We start from the raw sequence: 18,393 nt of genomic DNA, 5'->3' as shown, positions 1-18,393 counted from the left end.
GACGCGACGCCGTCGCGAGCCTGGGACGTCATCAGTGGGCGCCGACCACTGTTCGGAAGCGACGCTCCTAGAAACCGTCGTGCGAGGCGGGGAGAGGTGAGTGTAAGCGAGACGAGGGGAGTGGGGAGGCCGGGCTCTCGGGTCCGGGGGCGGGAGTGTGCAGGGAGAGAGACACACCTTACTGGAGGGGTGGCGCGAAGGTCCTCCAAGCCTCTGCGGCGTCCGCGCTCTGGCGGTGTAGCGGGAGCAGACCCCGTTGCTGCCGTGTCTGTGCCGTGCTGGTTCCTGAGGAGACGGGTTTAGGTCGCTAGAGCGTCTGGGACGCGCGGGGCTCCCGGGGTGACGGGAGGAGACCCGGGGGCTGAGCAGGGGTCGGGCCAGGAGGGGAGTGGGCGGCCTCCTGGTGTAGCTGGGAACAGATGTGGTGCCCGGGTCTGCCTACCGTCAAGTGGGGAAACGGGAGAGGATGTGCACAGATACCCACGTCCTGCGTATGGGGAGCAAGGTGTGTTCTGTGGGAAGAGAGCTTTTCTGCAGAGAAAGTGAATGAGAGAGGCACGTATGAGACCACGCAGCAATGCTGTGTCTTGTGAAGAGAGAGAGGTGACTAAGTATAAAGGGGATGTCGCGTCCGAGGGAGAGAGGAGGGCGTGAGGGGAAACTGACCTCAGACAGACAGCTGGACACCCAGAGGTCCCAAACTGCCACCTCGAGGGCCAGACCTGGCCTGTAGCCTGTCGGACTCTACCTGTGCTGTGCTGGTTTGGCGAGGCTTTCTTTAGTTTTAGTTAAATCATCCCCTTGAATAATCACAAGGAAACTTTGAAACTGAGAGATTCTACATAAAAGTCCTGAATCTCTTGAGAAAACCTGGCGCCATGCAACCAACAGTCCCACTTGCAAGGCTCATGTGCAGCTGCTCGTGGGCCGCACGTTTACACTGCCCCCGAGCTCTCTGCACCCCTGTCACCGCGGGGGCCTCACTCCACAAATCACCCGCTAAGCCTCTGGTTTTATGTTTCAGGGGGGCATGGTGTCGAAGGGAAGGGAATGAGGGATTTGTTCTTTGAAACAGTGAAAGTACAGGAAGGAGGAGAGGTTTCTCACTTTAAAGAAGTAAAAGCAGCGGGAGGATGGTGGCGGGATTGTACCTTGCTGAGTCGTGCTTCCTGCTCTTTTCCACATCATGGGACTCAAAGAAAATACACGTTTTGTCCAACACCGGGAGTAGATGAGGAGACTGCTCATGGCCAGAGGGGATCAGCCTGGGGGCTCCAGACACTTGAGGCCCCACATGGTTGCCATGATGGCTGGGGAGATTGGTATTTTAGGATATCTGTCACCCAACAATTTTGAAGAGGGGTCTCTGTATGGGAGAAAAATGGTCAGAAGAGAGGTCCCATCTCATCAAGGGGAGGTTTTCAAAGTCTTCAAGTCTTTTAAAGTGGTTGTGTGAGGGGCATGCTGTGTCTTTTCCAGTGAAGTAAGTGTGAGAAGGGAAGGTGGTGTGAGCTGTGACCAGAGATCACCTAGTTCTGGGAGGTTTGTTCACAAAGTGATTCAGTGGGTGTTTAATGAGCATCTATTAGGTGCCAGGCACAATTAGGTGCCAAAGAACAAAGCAAAAGAAAATACCCGTGCTTATGGAGCCTGCATGCTTGTGGGGCTGACCCGTGAAGGACCAGGCCAAGCCCCTCTCGTTAATGAGAGGGGATGCTGCTTTCCCTTCCCATAGGCCTCGGCATGTCTCTGGCAGATGAGCTTCTGGCCGACCTTGAGGAGGCGGCAGAGGAGGAAGAAGGAGGAAGCTATGGGGAGGAAGAAGAGGAGCCAGCAATCGAGGATGTGCAGGAGGAGACGCAGCTGGATCTTTCTGGGGATTCAGTCAAGAGTATCGCCAAGCTGTGGGACAGCAAGATGGTGAGTGGGCTGTAGAGAGAAGCTGCCGGGAGGGCTGATGTGTGCAGTTGCTCTTCTTTCTGAGAGTCCTGAGTTCTGTCTCTCTGTCCTCCCTGAACAGTTTGCTGAGATCATGATGAAGATTGAGGAGTATATCAGCAAGCAGGCCAAGGCCTCGGAAGGTACCTCTCCCCTCCTGCTCCCTCTCACCCACCCAGCTGTGTCCACCCAGCCCCTGGGCTCCTTTGCTGCGTACAGCTTTGAAAGTTTGGTCTGCCTGCCTCTCAGCCTTTTTGAGAGCCCTCTTTTTCTTTTCCATCCCAACCCAGTCTCTTCTCCCCTGAGAACACATCACATCATAAAGCTGATGTTCCTTAAGTCCTTGCTCCGTGCTGAGCACTTACTAACTGCAGTAGGACTTGCCTCAAGATTCCTCCGGCTTCATGTGACTGCTTGAGGGTCTTGCCACATCTGTGAACACTTGTTTTGTTTTTTACTTAATTTTTTTTTCAAATCAGTGTACTCTTTTCTTTGAATTTACCTAAAAAGGAAAGTTATTGCTACTGCGAGTAGAAAACTGGTATCACTTGGTAAGTAGAGAGTAATTCTAAAACGCACAGTTTTCAGATCATCAGCTTTGGGGCATGCTACATTGCCTCTGAATACTCAGCCCAGCTCTGAGAGGCTTCTCCTGTTGCCACCCATTCTTCTTAACAGTTTGGAGTTCCGGAATGGAATTCATTGGCAGAGGCAGCCATGGGAGGTTGTCAGTGCAGCAGTGGTGTGGGCAGAGCAGAGTTGCAGGCAGACCTACTCTTTCCTTCCTTCCTTGTAAAGTTTTCATGAGGTGCCCTGTGGCAAGCCCGCATGGGCACTGGGTGCACTGGGGAACCCACCCAACTCTCTGCTCTCAGGATACTCGGTGTCTGGCAAAGCGGATAGGTCAGGTCTGGGCAGTGGTTGTGGGCGGTGCCTGCTGGGGTGGGGAGAGCTGGGGGCATTGGAGCCACCAGAGCGGGGCTGACCCTGCCTCAGGCCATACCTGAAATTGGCTTTGAAGCATGAATACACATACCAGGCCAAGAACAGCAGCTATATGCCCTGAGAAAGAGAACTGTGTGTGCAAAGCCTCACATGTCTGGAGTGGCAGAGGCAGCAGGAGAAAGTGCCAGATCCTGCAGGATTTTGAGCACCAGGCCAGCGAGCTGTGGGGAGCGGTAGAAGGGACACTCCCTGATGTCGGGTCAGGCTCGGAGTTAGGTCAGACCTGATCTCACCTGGTGTTTGGTGGAGGAGGTGAACACAGAACACCTCCAACCTGGGTGGCGGTTATGTCTAACGGATGTGGCAGGAGTTCCGCAGGAGCACAGAGGAGACATCTGACCCTCCTGAAGGGGGAGGGAAGGATCCTGAGGTGCTGTCTGAGTCTCAAGATGCAGAAACATTTGAGTGATCAGGGTTAAGAATGCAGGTGCTGGGGCTAGATCTCAGGTCTGCCATCTGCTGGGTCCATGGCTTTAGGCCACATCCCTCCATTTCTCTCTCTCTGCCTCAATGGTCTGATGTGATGCCAGCCTCCCCAGATGATAGTGGTAAAACAGGTTAATACCTGTAAGGCACATAGAGCAGTGGCACTTACGTGGTGAGTCCCATGTGTGTTGGCCACTGCACCTACGGCCTGTGACCATGTTCTCACTGTCATCATTGTTAAAACCTGGAGAGGAACCTTTTGGAAACAGATGTTGAGGAAGGGCCATGCCAGGGAGGGGGAACAGCATATGCAGAGGCCCAGAGGAGAGGAAGCAGCCCTGAGTGCTCGGGCACTGCAGTCAGTCCTTCCTGGCTGGTGTGTGATAAGATGGTGGTGTCTTGAAAAAGTGGGGCTTGGACGGTGCAAAGGCCAGACTGTGGAGTTGGAGAGTCAGCAGGTACCTACAGAGCAGTGCCCGTGCGCCAGGCACTATTGTGGGCATCTGGGCACTGGGGGTGCAGAACTTGTCTTCATAGTGTTTCCCGTCTGGGGAGCTTGCACCTCGGCCTCAGTGGTGTGGGGATCCCCTAAGGGGTTAGTTCCGGGGCGACACGCCGTGGTGTCTAGACTGGCCTGGAGAGAGAGAAATGGGAGGTGTGCCAGCGTGGAAACCCTGGAAAACCTGGAAAACCTCCAGGTTTTCTTATTAGCCTCCCAGCTCCCTTCCAACTACACCTCCTGACTCCCCTGGCTGTGGGAGCCTAGACACTCACCCACCAAGGCTGCTTCTCATCTTCACAGTGATGGGACCTGTTGAGGCGGCCCCTGAATACCGAGTCATCGTGGATGCTAACAACCTGACCGTGGAGATCGAGAATGAGCTGAGTGAGTGGCAGGAAGGGCAGAGATGGCCCTGCCTGCTGTCCCTTCCACTCTCCTCCCATCCACAAGGAGAGGACAGGCAGGACCCTGGTTACTTTCCCCACTGGCCTTCCCCAAGATCCTGCCCCAGACTCCTCATACTAGCTGTAGTCCAGATTCAGCTGCCATAACAGCAGCTTAAAAAAAAGAAAGTGTGCTTTTCTCCGATGTGAGAATCTGGATGAGGAGTCCAGCCCTGGAGTCAGGCTCTTTCTGTCTTGACCTGCCACCTGTGTCAGGGCACAAAGTGACTGTCCACCTCCAGTCATCACCTCCACATCCCCACCAGCAGAACAGGGAAGAAAAAGAGGGCACAGTTCTTTAAGGGGGTGACCTGGAAATTGCATGCATCACTTCATATGATATCCTGTAGACCAGAACTAACTTGCAGGGCCACACCTGGCAGCAGGGGAGTAGCGTTTTTGCTGGGTACCCACGAACCCAGCTAAATTCAGGGGTTCATTTATTTAAAAAGAAGCAGGGAGATGGGTGTTGCGGACAGCCAGTGGAGTCTGCCTGCCCCCTTATCAGCTACCTGTTCTCCCTACCTTAGACATCATCCATAAGTTCATCCGGGATAAGTACTCAAAGCGCTTCCCTGAACTGGAGTCTCTGGTCCCTAATGCACTGGATTACATCCGCACGGTCAAGGTGAGTGGACAGAGGTGGGGACTCAGGAACAGTGGAGTTCTCTTGACTACCCCTCATGTGAAGGGGAGCAGGGAGCAGGTGAATGACCTGGAATGTGGTTAGTGAGGCTGCTCCAGGCCTCAGCTGCCTTTCTCGTTATTGAGGCCTGCAGATACTGGCAGGGGCCGAGTGGTGGCTCAGCTGCTCCAGGCTCCCCAGCAAGAAAGGGATGAAGCCTGGAAAGGATGTTCTCATGGCTCCTCTGCCACCCATCCAATCCTGCTGCTTCCTTGGATGGGTCTCCCAGGAAGGGCTGGGAGCTGCTTGAGGCTGAGGGAGTAAGGAGGGAGATGAGGGGGTCTCTCATGCCACCAACAGTGGTTGGAGCAGGTGGCATTGAGTCGATATCTAAAGGTTGATGCAGGGGCAGCCATGCAGAGATATGGGGGGGAAAGCCTGGAGTACCAAGAACGGGAGATAATGACAAGCTGTGGTATGTTCAGAAGGGAGGAAGTGAGGGCAAAGTCAATGAGGTTGCATCCCCTGTGACCCCCAAGGCTTTGGGCCTTCTGGAAAAGCCATGAGAGGGCCAGATACTAGTGAGAGTGGGGACACCGGTGAGGAGATTCCTGTGTGCTGTCAGGAGGAGGTGAGGATGGTGCAGGGGGCATCCATGCAGGAAGCAGTGTGGTCAAAGTTGCATTTTGAGTTGCTGCAGACAGTGGGTCTGCCTGGTTCTGGTTCTAGACCAGCAGTGCAGGAGCAACGGTACCGATGTTCTGAGTGGTGAAGTCCTGGGAGCTGGGAGCAGGCAGCCTTCATCCAGACCCCAGATGTCCCCAGAAGAGACTTAACTAGGTGCAGGGGCAAGAGAGCTCCTCAGGCCTTCCTGAATCCCTGTGCCTCCCCCTCTTGCCTTCTCACCTCCAGGAGCTGGGCAACAGCCTGGACAAGTGCAAGAATAACGAAAACCTACAGCAGATCCTAACCAACGCCACCATCATGGTCGTCAGCGTGACTGCCTCCACCACCCAGGGGTGCGTGCATAGGGTGGGACCATGCACTGCAGCCCCCTTGAGCCCATCTAACAGCAGATGAGGATCTTGGGGTCCCAGCGATACAGGTGTCCATCTCAGGAGGACAGTTTATTTCTGTCTCATGAATGTTTAATAAGGGCCCCCTGTAACCCAGGTTCCATGCTGGGCCCTAGGGTGCTCGGTCAGTGGAGAGCCTGAGGCCTTGAGTGCTGAGGTGAGCCAGGTACACTGCTAGGCCCAGGGTGCTTGGTCAGTGAGGAGTCAGGCCTTGAGTGCTGAGGTGAGCCAGGTACCCTGCTGGGCCTGGAGGGGCTCATTCAGTGGGGAGCCTGAAGCCTTGAGTGCAGAGGCAGAGGGCCATCCCATAGAATGTTTGTCTCGGGCATGTTGTCCCTCGTTGGAATGAAAGTGTCTGAAGTCAGGGACCTTGTGTTGGCCTCTTGGTCTCCACCTTCCCCTCTGGCCTCTGTGCCTAAGAGGAGGAACTGTCTTGAACCCCAGAGCAGAGTCCTGGGGTGTGGAGACCTCTCTTGGGCTCTCATTCTGTTTGTTGAATAAATGCCAGCCAAGCACGGGGAACTGTTCTGAGGGCAAAGATTAGAGAAGTTTGCAAAGGGGAGGCGGGAGGCTGCTCTGCCCGAGCTCCTGTCTAGGAGGAAACAGGTGCAGGTGCACACACAGGTCAAGCTGGAGGGCAAGTGTCAGAGTGCAGATGGGGTGCCAAGGGATACTTATCCTGCTGGGCTGGGTGGCTTCCTGGAGGAGGTGACGACTCCATCTCAGGCAGGGACCAGGCTCTAGTGGGAGAACAAGTGGGCTCTAGCTTGTCCCTGATGGGGGCAGCTATGAGCATGAACCCACTGGACTTTGGTTGCAGGGCCTGTGGCAGCCTCCATGGTCCCCCTTAGTGCTCTTTACAGCGTGGGTGGGGTAACTGAGGGAAGGGTGTGGCTGGGTGTGGTTACCAGCTCTGCGGGTTGGCCAGTCCCCTTTGCCATCTCACCCTCGGGCCCCCCCTCTGTAAAACGACAGTGATAACAGCCCCCCTTTGTGGTTTTCTTCCACAAGTACTTGGTCAGCATCTTCCATGTACCAGAGATGGGCTGGCCATGCTGCTGAGGATCAGGTGTGGGGTCCCTCTTCAGGGGCTGACTGTCTCCCGTCAGAAGTGGACGGAAAGTGGGGAGGCTGTAAACAGGCACAGTTTGGCAGCTGGTAACAGTGGGCCTCTGGCTGGCGAGGCAGAGACCTAGAGGATGAGGAAGAGTAGTGGAGGCCCACAGGCAAAGGCTCTGACACCGGCTTGCACCTGGCAGAGACTGGCATGGGCAGGCAGGCCCTGGCCGGCAAGGGTGGTGCCCTAGGTTCCTGGCAGCTCCTGCTTCCAGGCCTTAGGGCTGACGGGACTTGGAATTGCCCTGACGTGCACATATGTGTACAGACGTGCACACACCGCTAGGAGGACACGGGCTCTCATGCTGGTCAAGTGGGATCCCCAGGAGGGGCAGGGGTCCAACCCAGTCACATCATTAACCACTGCAGGCAACAGCTGTCAGAGGAGGAGCTAGAGCGGCTGGAGGAGGCCTGTGACATGGCACTAGAGTTGAACGCCTCTAAGCACCGCATCTACGAATATGTGGAGTCTCGGATGTCCTTCATCGCGCCCAACCTCTCCATCATCATTGGGGCATCCACAGCCGCTAAGATCATGGGTGAGGCCCTGGGGTGCGGTAGAGATATGGGGCCATCCTCGGACAGTGTGACCTTGAGGAAGCCACGTCCCTCCTCTACGGGACAGGACCCTACTCCCCCTCACCCTCATCCTGTCATCCCTCCTAGAGATCACAGAAGTCACCCAGCCTGCTATTCCTGCACACACGGAGAAAGGATGGCAGCCCTGAGCCAGGCTGGACTAGGCAGGCGCAGGAGGAGATAGCATGGCTGCTGGAGAGGCTGGCCCTCCTCAGCTCTGCAGAGACCCTAGGGCTGCCTGGCACTGGCTGTGTCAGCTCTTAGGATCTCGGTTTCATGCATGAGGTGGGGTGCCAGTCGGGACGATGTGTTAGGGCTGAGGGTGGTGCCTCATCTGCCAGCATGCCCTCTTGGGCTCCTAGCCCCCTCAGCTGAGGGATTCTTTGGGGGAGTTTGGTAAAACAGCTGTGCTAGGTTGCTCAGGCTGCCCTAACAAAGTGTCGCCGGTCGGGGCAGGCAGTGGGGGCCTTACCGGGGGTTCATTGTCACACAGCCCTGGAGGCAGGGAGGCCAGGAGCAGCATGTCAGCAGGCTGTGCCCTGCAGAGGCCTCTCTCCTCGGCTTGTAGGTGGTCATCTACTCACATGGCCTCCCCTCTGCCTGTTTGTGTCCTCATCTCTTCTTACGAGGATGCTGGTCACACTGGATCAGGACCCATCCAATGATGTCATTCTTTTAATCACTGCTTTCAAGGCCCGTCTCCAAACACAGTCCCATTCTGTGGTACTGGGGTGTAGGGCTTCAACACAGGAATTCAGGGAGACACAGCTTAGCTCGTAGCGCAGCCTTGGGTGGCAGGTGTGTGCATAGCTGCAGGGCAGAAGGAGGCAGTGGTTTCAGAGCAAGATAAACTTATCAGGTGTGGATCCTCCTTCCCCCTTCGCTGACCTCGCATCTTTGGGCAGGTGACATCTCATACCTTGGTTTCCCTGGTGGTGTGGGGCTTTGCTCCTGTCCTATGACTGCGGGGCTAAAATTAAGGTATTAGTTCCTGTATAGAGTTTCCGGGAAGGGATCCACTTCTGGCTTTTTCTGGCTTTTAGAAGCTTCCTGCATCCTCCCACCTGAAAGTCTCCTGTTTCACATGCCTGTGACTCTGCCTTTCCCTTCCACTACCCTGTCTCAAGGTCCTTCACATAATTATATCTGCATAGGGTCATAGGTTGTAGGGATTGTGATGTCTGTGTGTGTGTGTGTGGGGGGGGGCGTTCTTCTGCTCACACATGGATTGCCATGCTTGTGTGGGAAGCGTGTGTTTGATCAAACAGTTGACCTAGTCCTTAAAAACGCCCAGTGCAGGGCCTGGCACAAGCAGACCCCTGTCAGAGGTAGGCATTTTTACCTACAGCTCTTCCTCCCCTCCCCTGGGCCTGCAGATGCGCTCACGGGAACCCAGAGATGATTCACATTAGGCCCTGTCATCAGGGTGTCCCCAGTATGGTGGTAACTGTTATAAAACAGAGCAGGGGCTGTGTAGCTCTGCAGACTTGGGGGCAAGTTCCTGTTGGGCTGCTGCCTCACTTTCCATCCTCAGGCAGGTGATTTCACCTCTCTGAGCCTCCTCTGAATCCTCCTTCTGAAAGGGGACTTATCAGGCCCTCCCAGGCAGAGCCCACCCAGAAATTCAACCAGAAACTCACCTAAAGGCACAAAGCATTCGGTGAGCCCCCAAACAAATGTCCTGTGTTCCTTCTGACCTGTTTCCCTCCTTCCTGTTGCAGGGGTGGCTGGGGGCCTGACCAACCTCTCCAAGATGCCCGCCTGCAACATCATGCTGCTTGGGGCCCAGCGGAAGACGCTGTCCGGCTTCTCGTCCACGTCTGTGCTGCCCCACACTGGTTACATCTACCACAGTGACATTGTGCAGTCTCTGCCCCCGGTGAGTGCCACTGGCATGTGGCTCCCCGCAGAGCCTTTTGCTGGGCCAGAAGCAGCCTTGTCCAGAGGGCAGTGTGAGCCCAAGCAAGTTGCCCCCTCTGCTCCTCAGTTCCCATTGACTAGGAGCTCAGAGGATAGGGTCACACGGGGCATAGGAACAAGGACCCCAGAGCAGATGTACAGGGGTAGGGATTCTGGAGCTCTACTTAACAACTGGGCAAGAGGCATGAGCTGTGCCTCAGTGTTGTAAAATGGGGGAAATAGAACCTGCTTCCTGGGGTTGTGATTAGGACTCCTATATGAAACACTTCCAGGTCTTGCACATAACAAGCGATGTCATTAGCTTGCAAGTTGTAGGGGTCTCCAAGCCATCCTTGGGTTCAGTAGCCCACTAGAGGGGTGTACAGACTCCAAGTTGACCCACTTGGGCTATGGTTTGTCGTCGTGAAAGGACAGACTATTTCAGCCACTGGAGGAAGCGTATGAGGCAGGAGCCAGAAGTGCCAGCCTCAGCGCTTTCAGTCATCCTCTCCATCAGGACATGTCACTCCTGGCCTCCACATGTGACAGCGTGCAGAAAGAACCGCCCCCAGGGAGGCCCAGCTGAGCCTTGAAGTTCAGTCTTTCCTGGGGCTTAGTTGAATAGATGTGACTGGGTAGCCCAGGTGGTTGATCTGGGCTCCAGGTTGAGAGCCTGTAACCCAAAGACCTCACCCTAAATAACACGGTTGGTCTCTGCCTTGTCCGAGGCCCCCAGGCCAAAAGATCACTGCCCAGGAGATGAGGGCAAGGTTACACATAGCCACCACTAACTTTGTTTTATCATCATTATTAATTGAGACGTGTGGCTGGGGGTTTATGTGTACCCTCTTGGTGTGTCTCAGAACAAGAGCCACCTTCCTTTGGTGACACAGGACACAACTTTCTGTTACACAAATGGATGTTTCTACTCAGTCATTGGTTTTATTTTTTTTTCTCTTCCTTCTTTATTTTTTAATATGTATCTTTTTTTATTGGAGTTCGATGTGCCAACATATAGTATAACACCCAGTGCTCATCCTGTCAAATGCTCCCCTCAGTGCCCATCACCCAGTCACCCCATCCCCCTGCCCCGCTTCCACAACCCTTTGTTCGTTTCCCAGAGTTAAGAGTCTCTCATGTTCTGTCACCTTCTCTGATTTTTCCCTTTCATTTTCTGTCCTTTCCCCTATAATCCCTTTCACTATTTTTTATATTCCCCGTATGAGTGAACCCATATAATGATTGTCCTTCTCCAATTGACTTACTTCACTCAGCATAATACCATCCAGTTCCAGGGATCCCTGGGTGGCGCAGCGGTTTAGTGCCTGCCTTTGGCCCAGGGCGCGATCCTGGAGACCCGGGATCGAATCCCACATCGGGCTCCCGGTGCATGGAGCCTGCTTCTCCCTCTGCCTATGTCTCTGCCTCTCTCTCTCTCTCTCTCTGTGACTATCATAAATAAATAAAAATTAAAAAAAAAAAAATACCATCCATTCCATCCACCTCAAAGCACATGGTGGGTATTTGTCGTTTCTAATGGCTGAGTAATATTCCATTGTATACATAAACCACATCTTTATCCATTCATCTTTCGATGGACACCGAGGCTCCTTCCACAGTTTGGCTATCGTGGACATTGCTGCTATAAACATTGGGGTGCAGGTGTCCTGCCATTTCACTGCATCAGTATCTTTGGGGTAAATCCCCAGGAGTGCAATTGCTGGTTCATAGGGGAGCTCTATTTTTAACTCTTTGAGGAACCTCCACACAGTTCTCCAGAGTGGTTGCACCAGTTCACATTCCCACCAACAGTGCAAGAGGGTTCCCCTTTCTCCGCATCCTCTCCAACATTTGTTGTTTCCTGTCTTATTAATTTTCCCCATTCTCACTGGTGTGAGGTGGTATCTCAGTGTGGTTTTGATTTGTATTTCCCTGATGGCATGCGATATGGAGCATTTTCTCATGTGCTTTTTGGCCATGTGTATGTCTTTGGTGAGATTTCTGTTCATGTCTTTTGCCCATTTCATGATTGGATTGTTTGTTTCTTTGCTGTTGAGTTTAAGAAACTCTTTATAGATTTTGGATACTAGTCCTTTATCTGATAATGTCATTTGCAAATATCTTCTCCTATTCTGTAGGTTGTCTTTTTTAGTTTCTTTTAGTGTCTTTTGTTTCTTTTGCTGTAGAGAAGCTTTTTATCCTGATTAAGTCCAATAATCATTTTTGCTTTTGGTTCCCTTGCCTTCATAGATGTATCTTGCAAGAAGTTGCTGTGGCCAAGTTCAAAAAGGGTGTTGCCTGTGGTCTCCTCTAGGATTTTGATGGATTCTTGTTTCACATTTAGATCTTTCATCCATTTTGAGTTTATCTTTGTGTATGGTGAAAGAGAGTGGTCTAGTTTCATTCTTCTGCATGTGGATGTCCAATTTTCCCAGCACCATTTATTGAAGAGACTGTCCTTTTTCCAGTGGATAGTCTTTCCTGCTTTCTCGAATATTAGTTGACCATAAAGTTGAGGGTCCATTTCTAGAGTCTCTATTCTGTTCCATTGATCTATGTGTCTGTTTTTGTGCCAGTACCACACTGTCTTGATGACCACAGCTTTGTAGTACAACCTGAAATCTGGCATTGTGATGCCCCCAGCTCTGGTTTACTTTTTCAATATTCCCCTGGGTATTCGGGGTCTTTTCTGATTCCACACAAATCTTAAGATGATTTGTTCCAACTCTCTGGAGAAAGTCCATGGTATTTTGATAGGGATTGCCTTGAATGTATAAATTGCCCTGGGTAGCATGGACATTTTCACAATATTAATTCTTCCAATCCATGAGCATGGAATATTTTTCCACCTCTTTGTGTCTTCCTCAATTTCTTTCAGAAGTGTTCTGTAGTTTTTAGGGTATAGATCCTTTACCTCTTTGGTTAGGTTTATTCCTAGGTATCTTATGCTTTTGGGTGCAATTATAAATGGGATTGACTCCTTAATTTCTCTTTCTTCAGTCTCATTGTTAGTGTAGAGAAATGCCACTGATTTCTGGGCATTGATTTTGTATCCTGCCACATTGCTGAATTGCTGTATGAGTTCTAGCAATCTTGGGGTGGAGTCTTTTGGGTTTTCTAGGTACAGTATCATGTCATCTGCGAAGAGGGAGAGTTTGACTTCTTCTTTGCCAGTTTGAATGCCTTTTTTTTCTTTTTGTTGTCTGATTGCTGAGGCTAGGACTATGTTGAATAGCAGTGGTGAGAGTGGACATCCCTGTCGTGTTCCTGATTCTTAGGGGAAAGGCTCTCAGTTTTTCCCTATTGAGAATATTTGCTGTGGGCTTTTCATAGATGCCTTTAAGATGCTGAGGAATGTTCCCTCTTCAGTCATTGGTCTTATTGGTATTTTTTTATTTTAAAATTTTATTTATTTATTCACGAAAGACATGGAGAGAGAGGCAGAGACACAGGCAGAGAGAGAAGCAGGCTCCATGCAGGGAGCCTGATGCGGGACTTGATCCGGGGTCTCCAGGATCAGGCCCTGGGCCAAAGGCAGGCGCCAAACCACTGAGCCACCCAGGGATCCCCCAGTCATTGGTTTTAGTCTGAGTCTTGTTCCTGCAGTACCCCTGCTGTCTATGAAGAACCCGTTTTCATGAAAAAGTAGGTTGAAAGAAAACCGTGACAGTGAAGATTTGTTGCCATGACACGTTATTACGGTAACACATAGTGAGATGGTGAACCGCTGACCCATGGGAAGTGAGCCAGTGGCAGCTGGGGTTTGGGAAACGCTTGGTGTCTGGTAAATGCTTGGTGTTGGCGGATGAATCCTCCCATTGACTCTGCCCCCTTTCTGCTGCCTCAGGATCTCCGGCGGAAAGCGGCTCGGCTGGTGGCTGCCAAGTGCACACTGGCAGCCCGTGTGGACAGCTTCCACGAGAGCACAGAAGGGAAGGTGAGGCACAGCAGGCATCTGTGTGGGTCTGTCTCCTCTACCAGACTTGTCATTGTTCAGGTCATCACTGAGTTTACCTCTATCTCTCTTGGCAGACTTGCTCCATGAAAGTGGGTATATCTTGTCTTGTGCAGTCTGGCACAGTGTCCAGGCTTCAGTCTCTTTCTCTCACTGCCCCCCACTTTTCCTCTTGACCACTGGTTGAGGTTCCAGTGGGGACAGCAGTGAGCACTCCGACCAAAGCCATGCCCCTGTGGCATTCATGTTCTGGCTGGGGGCGGGGTGAGGACACGGGCCATCTGTGGTGTGTCCAGGGATGCCACATAAATGCTAGGGTGGGATCAAAGGGTGCTGGGCTGGTGAGGGAGGTTGAGTTTAACCCGGACGTTGGGGAGGGCTTTGCTGCAAAGGTGAAGGTCTAATCTGCACCCAAGTGAAGTTGGTGCAAGTGAAGCAAGTTGGTGAAGTGAAGCAAGTCAAGTGAGTGCCTGGGGGAAGAGTCCTAGGAAGGAGAAGCAGCCAGTGCAATGGCCCTGAGCCTGGCCCACAGGAAGCCAGGGAGAGGAGGCTGTGGGATGGGACAGGTCACGCAGAGCCTGTGTGCCCCAGAGAGACCTTGGCTGTAGCAGAGATGCTGAGGGGTGCGATTTGGGGTCTTAACTGAAGGAAAAGCCCAGAGGGAGAGAAGCCAGAGGTGAGGCTCCCAAGTGACCTCCCTTTACCAACTTGTGCAGGCCGGAGCTGGAGGCTGGGGAAGAGGTGCAGGTGTGCGGTTTGGCCCTGTTGCACTCGGGGGCTGCCCTCCTTCTCCCCCATCAAGGACAGAATTATATGAGGGGTGCTGGGAGAAGTCTGAGTCTCCCAAGAAACACAGGCCCCCCAGGCCTGGGAACAGGTGCCACACACAGGTAGAGGGATGGGCAAGGCTCAATGGGACCCCCTGCCCTCCCCAGGTGGGATATGAGCTGAAGGATGAAATCGAGCGCAAGTTTGACAAATGGCAGGAGCCGCCGCCCGTGAAGCAGGTGAAGCCCCTGCCTGCACCCCTGGACGGGCAGCGCAAGAAGCGAGGTGGCCGCAGGTAGGCCCTGAGGGCCAGTGGGGGTGAAGAGGAGGGGAAGGGGCTTGTGACCCCAGCTGACCCCTGGCGCCCCTCCCCAGGTACCGCAAGATGAAGGAGCGGCTAGGGCTGACCGAGATCCGGAAGCAGGCCAACCGCATGAGCTTCGGAGAGGTCAAAGCCTTAGTCTGGATGTCCCCACCACATTTCTTCTCGGCTGAGGCAGCACCTCACCTCCAGCCTCCCCCCACATCCATGTACCCTGAAGGGACCTATGCAGCATTCAGTGTTGGCCCTGTCCCCCGACCCCCACCCTTTTGTACACACCTCCCTGTCGGGTTGGATCTGCCCAGGGAGGGTCCTTCCTCAGGCTTCACCTCTGCCAGACTCATTACCCAAGCATCATCCTCATGGTCCTGCAAGAACCAGCTCAAACACCCTCTAGTCAGCAAGCCCAGTTTTGGTTGTTGACACTGCATACATGAACACTCACAGCTTCCCTCAACTGTCAGCTCAGGGAGCCGTAATAGGACTGGACTCCTCACTGGGCCCCAGCAGGCACCTGAATCGGGTCAGTGCCTGGGGCATCCGGCTGATGAAAGATGGCTAACTCTTGGTTACCTTCCCCTCCCACCAGATCGAGGAAGACGCCTACCAAGAGGACCTGGGCTTCAGCCTGGGCCATCTGGGCAAATCAGGCAGCGGGCGGGTACGGCAGACACAGGTGAACGAGGCCACCAAAGCCAGGATCTCTAAGACACTGCAGGTACAGGCGGGGCCTGAGTGGGCCTGGGAGTCTGGGAGCTCCAGCAGGAGAGCCCAAGCCAAGCCCAAACATCCTGTCCCCTCCCCTCCACACAGCGGACCCTGCAGAAGCAGAGTGTCGTGTATGGCGGGAAGTCCACCATCCGTGACCGCTCCTCGGGGACTGCTTCCAGTGTGGCTTTCACCCCTTTGCAGGTACTGTGCACCTGAGTCAGGAGGCCCAGTTCTGGGCAGGCTCTACTCCCAGCTTTCTGAGTGGACCTGGGCAAGCCCCTTCCTCTCGCAGGGCTGTTGTGGACAGCCTTGTGTATCAGTGAAGCCCCTGAAAGGTACAGCTCAGTTCCTGGTGCTCAGGCTAGTGGGAGCAGAAGGGAAAAGGTCTGCCTGCAAGTGCAGGCTGGCTTTAGGATCGGGCTGGGACTAGGGGTGACTACTGATTCCCCATGACCTCAAGTGGGCTCAGCTCCTCCCTGAGGTGCTAAGTGGCTGGGACAACCTCAGGGCTCCACGGAAGAAAACTCAAAGGTAGCTGGCTGGGAAGCAGAGGTCCCAGCCCAGCCACTCATGCACAGGACAGAGCCTCTGCATCTGTCCATTTCTCAGCCTACCCACAGATAGCGCCAGCACGCCCCATAGCATCGAGTAGAATAACTGAGTTCATTGGCAACATCAGCAAGGGTGTACTGAGCACCTAAGTTTCAGGTGCTGTTGCAGGCACTGGGGATAGAGCCACAAGCACAAGACAGCAAGCCTTGCCCTCAGGGAGCTTGTGGGGTGGCAGGGGTCAGATAAGATATGGAGCCTGGTGGAAAGTGGAAAGTGCAGGGAAGAAAGGGGAGAGGGAGTGAGGCATCGGGTTGGACCCGCCCAGGGAGGCCTCAGCAAGAAGGTCAGAATTACCTGTGGAAGATACTGGGAATGGTGCCAGCCAGTGTGGAGCCCCCACAGCTGGACGCCGTGTCACCAGTAGGCTTGGTGTAATTTGCACGAGGGCCAGAGGTGAGCCACTTAGCTCTGTGACTCAGTTTCCTTATTCAGGAACCAAACCCGGTCAGCTGTTCTGAAACATTGATTTTTTTTTTTTAAGATTTTTATTTATTTATTTATTCATGAGAGACATACAGAGAGAGAGAGACAGAGACACAGGCAGAGGGAGAAGCAGGCTCCATGCAGGAGGCCTGATGTGGGACCCCATCCCGGGTCTCCAGGATCATCAGGCCCTGGGCTGAAGGCGGCGCTAAACTGCTGAGCCACCTGGGCTGCCCAACATTGATGCTTTTAAAATTGCTTAGAGAACTTGATAAAAATTCAGATGCCCAGGTCCTCCCCACTCTTCCCTCTTCCCAGAGCCACAGTTAGAATCTCCCCAGGTTTGGGGTGGGGGCAATTTGGTAATTGGAAAACTGTTCTATCACCTGGAGCCCGGAACCATTGAAAAGGGCCTCCCCGACATGTCACAATTCTCTTACTGGGTAAGGGGGCCTTGTCAGGGGCCAGCCCATCTCCCCACCCCATCATTACCTCATTCACCTGCCCAGGGCCTAGAGATTGTGAACCCACAAGCAGCTGAGAAGAAGGTGGCTGAAGCCAACCAGAAGTATTTCTCCAGCATGGCCGAGTTCCTCAAGGTCAAGGGCGAGAAAAGCGGCATCATGTCCACCTGAGGGGCTGTACCCTGGGTGGCTGCCCCTGAAGCTACACAGGCCCTGCCCTTCTGAAGGGATCAGGATCAGGATAGGGCTGGGAGGTTCTGTCCTCAGCCCAGTGCCAGGACTGTCCAGGAAGACTCAGGAGGAGACCCAGTCCCCACGCACGAGATCGCTCCCTATTGCAGGGGGGCAGAGCCAGTCTTCATCATGCCTCACCTTTTTTAACTAGGAAGGAAGATACTTTTGGAAAAAGTACGATTAAAAAGCACATTATCAAGTTCCGTTCCTGGGGAGTGATCATTTGTCAAACACATGCGTGACTGGAGGAGTCAGAGCTGTGCGGGTTTGGGGGCACAGAGCTTGGGCCCTTCCCTGGCCTTTCACTTCCCTGTGATGGACCCCAGGAAGAGAAAAGCCTTCTCTATGTCCAAACCTCCTTGGAGAACGTAAGTTCTGACACTCAAGTTCTGACACTTCTGATGTGGCTACTGAAAGCCCTGGCTTTGAAAACTTGCCAACCTGGGTGGCTGTGATGTCAGGGGAGTGGCCATGCCTTTCCAGGCCTCCACCCTGAACACTACGGGGTCACCCATGACCATGTGAGACATGCTCGGGAGGTGCTTAGTGTTGGGCTCCCCGACAGGGTCCAGTATTTGTAGAGGATTCCCCGTCCACCCTGGTGCCCCAAGCCCTGATGGGGCCGAAGCGGGCTCCCTACTGGCAGCCTACCCTGTAGGAAGGTGCTGCCTCCTACCTCTGCCCATCTCCTGCCCTGCAGTTCACACTTTCTCTCTGGGGCTCTGGCTGTCCGAGATCTATCTCCCTCTCTTTTCCTCTTTCTGGGCTGCCCTCCACCCCCCACTGTCATACTTGCTCTGAGTGTGTCTCAGTTCAGGGCTCACTCTGGGGACCTCAGCAGCTCTTTGAACCTCTCCCCTCACATTAGAGTCTCCATCACCTGGGAGATTCCTTCTAATGGCCAAATTACCCCAGGTCACGTCACTTGGTTTCTCCAACTTTTATCCCTGAGCCTTTAGATCAGCCCTGTTGGAAAGTTAAAAACTTGGCTGATTGCTGATGAGTCTGCTGGAAGGGTGCTCTGCCCGCTACTCTTCACAACCTTCACCCACTTGTCCGGAGTCAAGAAAGGATCTGACTCCTCTGGTGCTGCAGTCCTGCGAAGTCTTAGAGATTCTCAAAGCTTAATATACTTCAGATTACCCAGGGTGGCTTGTTAAAACCAAGGTTGCAGAGTCCAGAGTTTCTGCTTCCATTGGTCTAGGGTGGGAACTCAAAAGTGTGGATTTCTAGTAAGTTCCCAGGTGATGTTTAGGCTGCTGATTGAGACCTCACTGGAGAACCACTGCCCTAGA

The 18,393-nt window shown here is 53.5% G+C and overlaps 1 protein-coding gene and 1 long non-coding RNA gene across 3 annotated transcripts; one reads left to right on the top strand and one right to left on the bottom strand.

The window, feature by feature from the left end:
- The first annotated feature begins 7 nt into the window (after positions 1-7).
- PRPF31 (pre-mRNA processing factor 31) lies at positions 8-17,290 on the top strand. The gene is made up of 14 exons (NM_001286979.1): positions 8-96; positions 1,736-1,920; positions 2,021-2,081; positions 4,172-4,255; positions 4,845-4,942; positions 5,852-5,958; positions 7,501-7,670; positions 9,432-9,589; positions 13,457-13,546; positions 14,500-14,627; positions 14,708-14,780; positions 15,244-15,372; positions 15,468-15,566; positions 16,910-17,290. The coding sequence occupies exons 2-14, from the start codon at positions 1,744-1,746 to the stop codon at positions 17,033-17,035; spliced, it is 1,500 nt and encodes a 499-aa protein (NP_001273908.1). The 5' UTR covers positions 8-96; positions 1,736-1,743; the 3' UTR covers positions 17,036-17,290.
- On the bottom strand, positions 177-2,264 carry LOC106559634. 2 transcript variants are annotated; one of them, XR_005354464.1, is made up of 4 exons: positions 1,636-2,264; positions 1,152-1,366; positions 443-531; positions 177-285 (listed from the first exon to the last, which is right to left on the bottom strand). It is a non-coding gene; the product is annotated as an uncharacterized LOC106559634 (long non-coding RNA). The 2 variants fall into 2 exon arrangements; XR_005354463.1 differs by having other exon boundaries at positions 1,152-2,264.
- Positions 17,291-18,393: the final 1,103 nt, after the last annotated feature.

This window comes from Canis lupus, chromosome 1, assembly GCF_011100685.1.
Source record: "Canis lupus familiaris isolate Mischka breed German Shepherd chromosome 1, alternate assembly UU_Cfam_GSD_1.0, whole genome shotgun sequence".
Classification (NCBI taxonomy): domain Eukaryota; kingdom Metazoa; phylum Chordata; class Mammalia; order Carnivora; family Canidae; genus Canis; species Canis lupus.
Note: the sequence above shows the minus strand (reverse complement) of the source record. Positions and strands in the feature narration are given on the sequence as shown.